This window comes from Pinus tabuliformis, chromosome 2_1, assembly GCF_031772625.1.
Source record: "Pinus tabuliformis cultivar Carrire ecotype Pingquan chromosome 2_1, CPIR1, whole genome shotgun sequence".
In the NCBI taxonomy this organism is placed as follows: domain Eukaryota; kingdom Viridiplantae; phylum Streptophyta; class Pinopsida; order Pinales; family Pinaceae; genus Pinus; species Pinus tabuliformis.
In genome coordinates, this window is record NC_142299.1 from 432547678 (window position 1) to 432557564 (window position 9887).

The 9887-nt window shown below is 33.7% G+C and overlaps 1 protein-coding gene across 1 annotated transcript; it reads left to right on the forward strand.

Moving 5' to 3' along the window:
• The first annotated feature begins 7969 nt into the window (after nucleotides 1-7969).
• LOC149200740 (protein REVEILLE 2-like) lies at nucleotides 7970-9432 on the forward strand. The gene is made up of 3 exons (XM_089399629.1): nucleotides 7970-8289; nucleotides 8388-8481; nucleotides 9073-9432. The coding sequence occupies exons 1-3, from the start codon at nucleotides 8153-8155 to the stop codon at nucleotides 9145-9147; spliced, it is 306 nt and encodes a 101-aa protein (XP_089255755.1). The 5' UTR covers nucleotides 7970-8152; the 3' UTR covers nucleotides 9148-9432.
• Nucleotides 9433-9887: the final 455 nt, after the last annotated feature.

Below are 9887 nucleotides of genomic sequence, written 5' to 3' on the forward strand. Positions count from 1 at the left end.
AGTATCCACAGTCTCCAAAAGTTGAACCCATCTTACTTCGAACTTTCAGCCATTTATAGGCTTTTTACAATACTCTCGAACTCTCTGAGGCTTGAGATGTCTTAATCTATCCCCTCTGTCTTCTAACTACTTGATGTCGTAACTAGACAAACATGAGCTCAGAGAAATCTGTTTCTAACAAATACGGTAATCAAATTATGGTAACTTTTTCGTGTTGTCAGGTGGTTCACTCGTGCCAGCGATGTTCCATTATCATTTCTGTTGGTTTGGCTGCATCGTGATGTTGTTTTTTCCCTTTTCGGCTATGCATTCTGTTATTTCAGTTCAACTGTCCGACTGTCAAAAACACTGACAAAGCCAACAAATTTCCTCCTCGAGTGACTAGTGGGAAGTGGGATACAGGGCCGTTGGATGGTGTGGATCGACGGTCGGGATGTTGGTCAGGCGGCGGAGATCGAGCCAAGGAAGAATAGATGAGAGAGTGCATAGGAGGTGTCGGATCGATATGATCAATGGTCAAGATCTTATCGTTAATCACAGAGGTGAAGGGTTGACAGACAGTGCGATGGAATTAAGATACGCTAAAGGTCGATTAAGCAATGCACGATAGTCGTTGGATTGGCGAATGAAATGGACGGCGTAGATCAATCTGATCGGAGATCGGAGAATGGAGAGCGCAGCAGAAAAGAGATGAACCGAGAGCAGACCCACCGATATTTATGAGTGTGGGTGTATAATTTTTGAAGTCCGGCTTATGGCCAAAGCGGAGCAAGAGGAGATGTGGACCATCGGAGCTAAAACAGGGGACATTTCCGTTAAAATAGCAACATTGCACCTCAGGGCTAACAGTTACTACAACACTAAGAGATATAGGCACACTGAGAAGGATAAGTGTCAGTGGAAACTTAATGGGTTTCTTCTTACCTTTCATTATCATTCTTCCACTCTCCTTGAGCATTTCATTATCATTCTAAGGGTACTTTTCTCTCTTTGGTTATAAAGAAATATTTGTATGAAACTCACAATTATTATGATTATTATGGTTGCAAATGGCAAGAGAATTCCAAGAAACTAATGGCTAGTAAAATACCTCCAAAGTTGATGGTTTGCTATTAAAAACATGAAAGGAAATGAGACGATTTTTTCTTTGAAAAACCATGATTAGAATCTTGCAATAGTAATTTCAAACACCATTAGGCTTCTTCTTCCACTCTCCTTGAACATTATGTTGTTATTTCAAGGGTACTTTTCTCTGTTGGGTTATGAAGAAACAAAATATGTATATGAAACTCACAATTATTATAATTATTATGGTTGTAAATGGCAATAGAATCCCCAAAAACACTCATGATTAGTAAAATCCCTCAAAAGTTGATGGTTTGCTATTAAAAATATGGGCTATTAAAATTATAAAGGAAATGAGTGTTGGTGTAATGGTTAAGAGCATGTGTTTCCTCCTAAGAGGTTACAGGTTCAAAATCAGAGGGGGGTAGAGTATGTATGCCTTCATAGAGTTAGCAGTCAAATCGCTGTGCGAAGGTGGGTCCCTTGTCCCACAAATAAGGGGGTCTCATACACCAATTTGGTGGTTGTAAATGGCCATAGAATCCCAAAAAATACTCATGACTAGTAAAATCTCTCAAAAGTTGATGGTTTGTTATTAAAAATATGGGCTATTAAAATTATGAAAGGAAATGAGATGTGGGTCTAATGATTAAGAGCATGTGTTTCCTCCTAAGAGATCACAGATTCAAAACTAGAGGGGGGTAGAGTATGTATGCCTTCGTAGACTTAGCAGTCAAATCGTTGCGCAGAGGTGGGTCCCTTGTCCCACAAATAAGGGGGTCTCATACACCAATTTGGTGTGGGTCCCTTGTCCCACAAACAAAGGGGTCTCATACACCAATTTGGTGTGTGGCTTGGCAGTGACCTTAAAATTGGATAATAATAATAATAATAACCAAGGGAGTCTCATACACCAAATATTATTGCACGAAGGTGGGTACCTTGTCCCACAAATAAGGGGGTCTCATACACCAATTTGGTGTGGGTCCCTTGTCCCACAAACAAAGAGGTCTCATACACCAATTTGGTCTCTAACTTGGTCGTGACCTTAAAATTAAACAATAATAATAACAATAATAAAAACCAAGAGAGTCTCACACACCTAATTAGTGTCCGCCTTAATCGTGACCTTAAAATTAGACAATAATAATAATAAACACCATAATTAAAATATTTGCAATAGTAATTTCAATCACCATTAAATTCATAACCATAGTAGTGTGAAGGTTGCTTTTTTCATTGCCACATGTCATCTTTTTAATTCCATTTTCCAAACAAAATTGAGAATAGGCTTACTTTACATGTCTGTGTGAATGACGTGGACAAACTAGTTATTTGTAAAGATGGTAACGGTCTATTTTTCTAATCAAAACTGGCCGCAATCACCCATCCAAAAAGTCCCTCCTCACGGTAACAGAATTGAGGGGTGAATTCATCGTGGTTTCTGTGTGCACTATTCATCTTATGGAGCCATATGAATTAGATTTTGAAGTTTTCAATGAAGCAGCGGACTCTTTTCTCAATGTGCATCCAGAGCCTTACATAGAAGCAGATTTTTCTGGTTTTGAAGACCTCCAATACTTCCAGAATGAAATATTCCATCCCAATGAACAGGTCTGATTGAAAAATTCAGTAAGTTTTCTATTGTGTTTTAAAAAATATTCATCCTTTCATAAAAGAAGAGCAAACTGCATTGCTTTTTAGGATTATTGGTATCCAATGATATTATTTGTCAGGAAATTTCCGTAGCTAATTATGTTGAAAATATTTTTATTTTCAAGAAAAGTGTGTATAATGGTTAGTCCATTTAAAGTTTCAGATGAAACTCCGCCCACACTTGATGAGTGCCTAATGATGAATGGAGTTCCAGCCAAAACTCTTATACACAATTCTCTTCTGAAAAAATAAAAAAATATCAACCCCATGCTCTTTCCCTATTTTGGGGTTTCTTTCATGTTTGTTACAAACTGAAAGACTAATACCAATACCGATGGCTGGTGTGAGTTGTTCTGGTTTTTTTCACAATAGTTTTGATAGTGGTCTTACACTTTGGCTCGAATTTACAGGCGGAAATTATGAAAGTGCAAGACGAAAAGGGACAAGCTTCACTGCCCGTTGAAACCAAGGTACATGCTGAAAAACTTTGTGGAGTGTCTTTGCCTGGAATTGAAATTACGTTATAACCTTCTTGTTGAGGTCACCTAAGGCACCTCCTTAGGTTAGAGAGGTTTAAGGATAGATTTGATCCCCAGCACATTCAATTAAAATGGCAACAACAAATTGGGTATTTATTTATTTATTTTTTTTAAAAAAACATCAAAAAGTGATTACAACAATATGTTTCTGTTATGTTTTTTCTTAAAAAACTCAGGTCAAAGTGAAAAAAACATAGGTCAAAGTGATTGCAACAGCATGTTTCTGTTATGTTTTTTCCTTCAGAAACTTATGTCAGGGATCTATTATCATTGTATCTCCAAAAAAAACATAAAATAAAATTATATTTATAGATATTGTTTCTCATATCCCCATATTCTATCTATAATCCCTCGTTTATATCTGCTAGTACAGCCCCTCTGATTGTTACTGTAGTGCCTTCGTCATCGTCTCAAAAATGGTCATTACAACATCACAAAATGCATAATCTAATATGAATGCACAGTGAAGTTTTATACTACAAGATCTTTATGTGACCTTCATTTACTAATGAACCCTGTTGAAATGCAAAAAAGTGAATCATACCTGCCTCTACCGATACTCTTCTTTTGACAATATGTATGTAACCTCATTTTGTTCCCGGAACACATGAACACATGCATGCAGGTGATTTGTTGGAATATCTGCTCCAACATTCGAATACGCTTCATCTATGCATTAAGAATGAATGGGCTAAATAGTGTAGATCCTTGAACCCATTCTATGACACTTTTTGAGTCCCCAAAAACCTATAAAGTCTCAATACCCAACCATTTTGCACATACTAAAGCCCCCCACAGTGCAATGAGTTATGTCTAGCTGTTTGTGCCGCTCCCTCGTTCCCAGAAATGAGAAATGATAAAATGTGTCAGGTTCTATCTATTACAATATATATGCCCCACACCCACATTACACCCACATTTTCTTTGATCACACGCCCCATCAAATAAACCAAACGGGAATTCCTTCCAAATATTGATATGCTTAATGTTTCTTCTACGACATTTCCTTCTTATTGGCCCAATCTCCCCGAAGTATGCACCAATCTTTAATACTGTTTCCCTAATATTTGGTTCTCTCTGTTCAAAGATCTTTCTATTTCTGAATCTCCATATTCCCCAGAATATATAAAAAGGTAATGTTGCATATTTCTTATGATAGACTATCCAAGATGATAGACATTCCTCAATCGATCCTTGTTTCCATCTGCCTTTGATATTGAGCAGATTCATAACCCCATCCCATACAGTTTTTGCATATGGACATAGCAAAAAAGGTGATGTGTGTCCTCCATGGATGCCAAGCACAAAGAGTGGATTATATATCTCAAGTATTCTAACAAATTGGGGCTTCATATATATAAAGATGTTTAGTTTAATTTTAAAGGATTAGTATGATTGGTCGCAGTTCAGGTAGCTTAGTTGCTCAAAGCCCTTGCCAAGTTGTTGGTCTTCTGTCACAAGGTATCGGTTCGATTCTCTTGGGTCAAACCCCAACAGTTGGGCTAGCTAGGCGTAAGGCTGCTTTAGGTGAGCCCACCTAGAAGCATGATAGCACAAAAAAAAGATTGGTTGCAGTTCTTATTGGGGGTACTCCTTAGATTAGGGAGGTTTGGTTGCAGTTCTTATTGGGGTTACTCCTTAGATTAGGGAGGTTTAAGAATAGATGTGATCCCAGCACATTCAATTAAAATGGAAACAATAAATTGGGTTTCATATATATAGATATATATGGCAACAACAAATTGGGTTTCATATATATATTTGTTTAGATTAATTTTAAACAATTAGTGTTTTAAAATAACAACAACAAATTGGGTTTCATATATATGTATTTAGATTAATTTTAAACAATTAATATTATTCATTACATTGTATTGGTAAGGTCCAAATTTTTAGTGAAACAAATTAATTTATGTAAACAAATTTAATAAAAAATGATATACACCTCATCATAATGTATTAAATGCTATATGAATTGGGATATATACAATTAAATCTAAATATTATTTATACAACATTTAATACACTGTTGTTAACAACATGTAAATGTTATATATTTTGATATATATCAGAACTTATACAACATTTAATGCACTGCTTCCAGCTTCATATTGTTTTTATTTAGTAAGAATACCATACATATGAAGAGAAATAAGCATTGCGTTTATTTAGTAACTCTTTCTTAGAAACAGAAATGATAGCTAAATTAATAAATAAATAAAAATCGTTTATATTAATGATTAAAATAGGTTAATGTGTAAAAAAAAATCATTTGTATTAATGATTAAAATAGGTTAATGTGTAAAAAATCATTTATATTAAGGATTAAAATAGGTTAATGTTGCATTTTCAAAACATAGATCTTGGAAAAAAATAAAAAATAAAAGAATCAAGGTTTCACTCGTCATTTCACCTCAAAAACTCCTGCGAATCTTCCCATGAACCCCATGAACCCCAAACCTTCACTGGATGCCATCAAAATACTGGGAGTCTTCCAATGAACCCAAAACCTTCACTGGATGCCATCAAAAACATGAATTCATGCTTTTAGTCATACTTCTTGATGAACCCAAAGTCACTAGATGCATCATAACCAAGAATTCATACTTTTGCTCATAACTTCACCATGCTTCAGTAACCTTTGAGGTCTCCTAATCTTCTTAGAACCTTAGTAAAACATGAAACCCACTGGATCCATCAGAACCGTAATTTTTTTGTATTTCTAAGGCTGCTAGGAAAGGGATGGTTTACCCCTTGCTTAGACAATTCTGGGTTCAGGAAATAAATAGTTAACAGAGTACAACACAAAGGGCAGGTTCACCAAACCATAGGGAATCCTAGCAAATGGGGCTTGATAAAGTTGATATGAAAAGCATTGTTTTTCTCCTTGTCCAAATCCAGCAAAACATTATGGTTTTGATCGATGCAGTGTAGTTAAAAAAAAATTGAATTTTTGGGTCCATTTAGATAGTAGGTTTTATTTAAGTTTAATTTAATTATTAGATGTTTTTGTTTTTACAGTTTAATCATTTTTTTTTTAAAGTTTAGTAGAGATTTCTTGGAATTGTAACTTTTAATTGTGTAATCTGCAAAATTTGAGTGTCTTAGGATTTCTCAACTAGCTGAATCTATTTATGTATTCAAAAAATATTTTAAACAATTAAAATTCACAATCTTACCAAAAATTGTATTGCTAGATTATAGCTAAAAAGACAAAAACAACTAATAATTAAATTTTTTTAAGCTTTGAGTTCATTGAGAAACCTCCAAAATTCTTCCTAATATAATGAAGCCATGAATATAACCATAATGAATCATGAATAAAAACCATGAATACAACCATAATGAATCATGAATAAAAACCTGCTCTCCTTGAAACTCTGAAAAGAGACTAAATATTTATCTTTTTTTTCCCACTAAAATTTGAGGATATAATTCTTAGTAAAATTTGTATTTTTCTATTACTTAAATTGTATTTTTGAACACATAAATACATTCAGTACCATGAAATTTTTTTAAACATTCAGATTCAAATCATATATACTCAAGAATTCAAATCTACAATTCTAATAAATTCTTCTTGAAAGTCTTAAATGGCCTAACCAAAAATATACCCAAAAAACAATCAAAACATGAAACATTATACTATACTTTAAAATATCATTCAAATCTACAATTCTAATAAATTCATGAAACATTATACTATACTTTAAAATATCATTCAAATTTACAATTCTAATAAATTCTACTTAAAAATTTTAAATAGCCTAACCAAAAATATACCCAAAAAACAATCAAAACATGGAACATTATACTCTAAAATATCATTCACACCTTGAATCGGTTACTCAAAAACTAATAAGTTTTGCATAAATTTAATAGTCCACACTCTACAGAACTTTATCTAAAATGGGCATAACTTAAATAAATCTAATATTTTATGTAAATAATTGTTTATAGTTTAGTTTATTGGGTATGGAATAGATGGTGACATGGTGTTCTGTTAAGGCACCTTGTGGTGAAAAGGTCATTAGTTCAAGACTCTGTAGGCAAAAATCTAGTCATGCTAAGGGTAAGTGTGGCTCAGACTAGATGTGATCCCAGAATTTCCATAAATTTAAAACTTTATCTAAAATGGGCATAACTTAAATAAATCTAATATTTTATGTAAATAATTGTGTTGTAGTTTAGTTTATTGGGTATGGAATAGATGGTGACATGGTGTTCTGTTAAGGCACCTTGTGATGAAAAGGTCATTAGTTCAAGACTCTGTAGGCAAAAATCTAGTCATGCTAAGGGTAAGTGTGGCTTAGACTAGATGTGATCCCAGAATTTGCATAAATTTAATAGTCCACACCGCACAGAATTTTATTTAAAATGGGCATAACTTAAATAAATCCAATATTTTATGTAAATAATTGTGTTGTACTTTAGTTCACTGGGTATAGAATAGATGATGACATGGTTTCTGTGGTGAAAATGTCATTAGTTCAAGACTATTTAAGTAAAAATCTAGTCATGCTAATGGTAAGTGTGACTCAGACTAGATATGATCCCAGAATGATTTTAACTTTTTTGATACCCCTAAATTGTAGTTACTTACCTAACAAATTAAACATGCTAATTACATCCAGACTCATATTACCTAACCAACCACAATTATCTGAAACCATCTCTCCCGACTTACATTACCTAACCAACAACAAAATTTGTGTTATAGTTAATAAAAAGCATCAGAAACACGAAAAAATAGCAGAAACCCCAGATTTACAGACAACAATGTGCAGATTCCTTCTCTCTGTGGCAAAAGGTGTAGAAGCATTGGAGGATAGCGAGATCGACCCAGTGGCTTTTGTTCATGATATTGAATATGACTTTACTATTTTAGGTTTATGATGAATTGGTTTTCTGCCAGAGGGTTTCCCGAATCTTTTATCTCAGGCCTCTGCCATTCTTCCCCACAGAAAATTTCAGAAAGTCGTTACTGGACAAAAGAGGAGCGTGAAAAATTTCACGTAGCTTTGAAAATGTGAGTATTCTGCACCCTCAGAGGCAGTAGAGATGAAGTTTGTAATTTCCAGTATGTCTGTAAATCGACATGTTGTAATTTGAACATTTGTATGTCAGGTTTGGTACCGACTTTGAAGCAATTGCAGCATTTGTTGGTACTCGTAACTCCACACAAGTGCGGACCCATGCCCAAAAGTATTATGCGAAAATGGTATTGAAACTCAATTCATTCATCTTTAGATCTAACACTTATAAGTTCTTCCAGCTTAACCAGAAGATCTACAGTAATTTTAGGTTTATTAAATATTTAAAGATTTCAAAAAAAAAATAAACATAGATGTATATTGAGAAAATCTAACCTGATTTTGAATGTATAGTGATTCAATTTAACCTGATTGTGAATGTAATCATTATTAGTCCCTGCCTGGTTGGGATTATAGCTTTTCCTGTCAAAGTGCATTGAATTTTTTCTTACTATTTCATATTATCTTGGGAGAAAATTCAATTAACTCACATCTATCTCTTAAGATATATTGTTTTGAAGATGAATCTTGTTTATGACTTGAAATCTCAATTTAAATAATGAAATTTCTGAATTACTCCCCCCAAGGTTTTAGTAAAATTCAACTCAGTAATGTTTTTTCTTTCGCTGTTACAGGTAAGAGATTACAAAAAGACTGGCAAAGTTTCACAGCCCCAGGGTGAAACCTCAATTGAAATACTGAAATTTCTGAATTACTCTCCCATTCTAGGTTTTACTAAAATTCAACTTAGAAACGTTTTTTTCCTTTCACTGTTACAGGTAAGAGATTACAAAAAGAATGGCAAAGCTTCACAACCACAGAGTAAAGGCCACAAAAGTTCTTGCAACAACTAAATCCTGATTATATACCTGTTATTCTCACCAGCAAGAGTAGACGCCCACTAAAAGATCAGTGGAAGCTTAGTTTTGATTTTCAAGTTGGGAAGAAGATTATAGATTGCCCTAGCTCTTTTTGGTTATTTCTTATTATTACATGCAACGTCTGTTCAGTTGCTGCATTCACTTTTATTGATCATCCCTTTCTACAGTGCTTATGCAAAGGGCCCATTTCACTATAATTCAGTGTTATCAGGTTTCTTGATTAGCAATAAAATGCTTTCCAGAAATGTTATTTTCTGTGATTAGATGAGTGTAGATGAATGCCATACATTTAGTAAATTTTGAAAAAAAAAATCCTATCATTTTTAAAATGCTGCCCTTTTTTATCACTTTAATTTTAATTTTAAATTTAAATTTGATTTTGTTTATTATTTTTATTATTATTTAATTTATTTTTAAATTTAAATTTATTAAATATCAAGAGGGATGAAATTTTTTTTGGTCAAGTAAGAGTGGAACCTTCAATTAACCTAACAAAGATTACATATGGTACACATCTTTACAAGTGTAAAGCCCAAAAACACAGACCCATTGATGATCAACATACAACAAGGTTGACAGAACCCAAAACCTTCCACACATGACTCAAAAAGCCCCCTAGACAATAAACCTAAGTGTTCAGAATGTTGATCTCACTGCAATTCTTCTCATTCAATTCTTGCCGCTCTAACTCCCCAATTCTTATCCCTCCATCT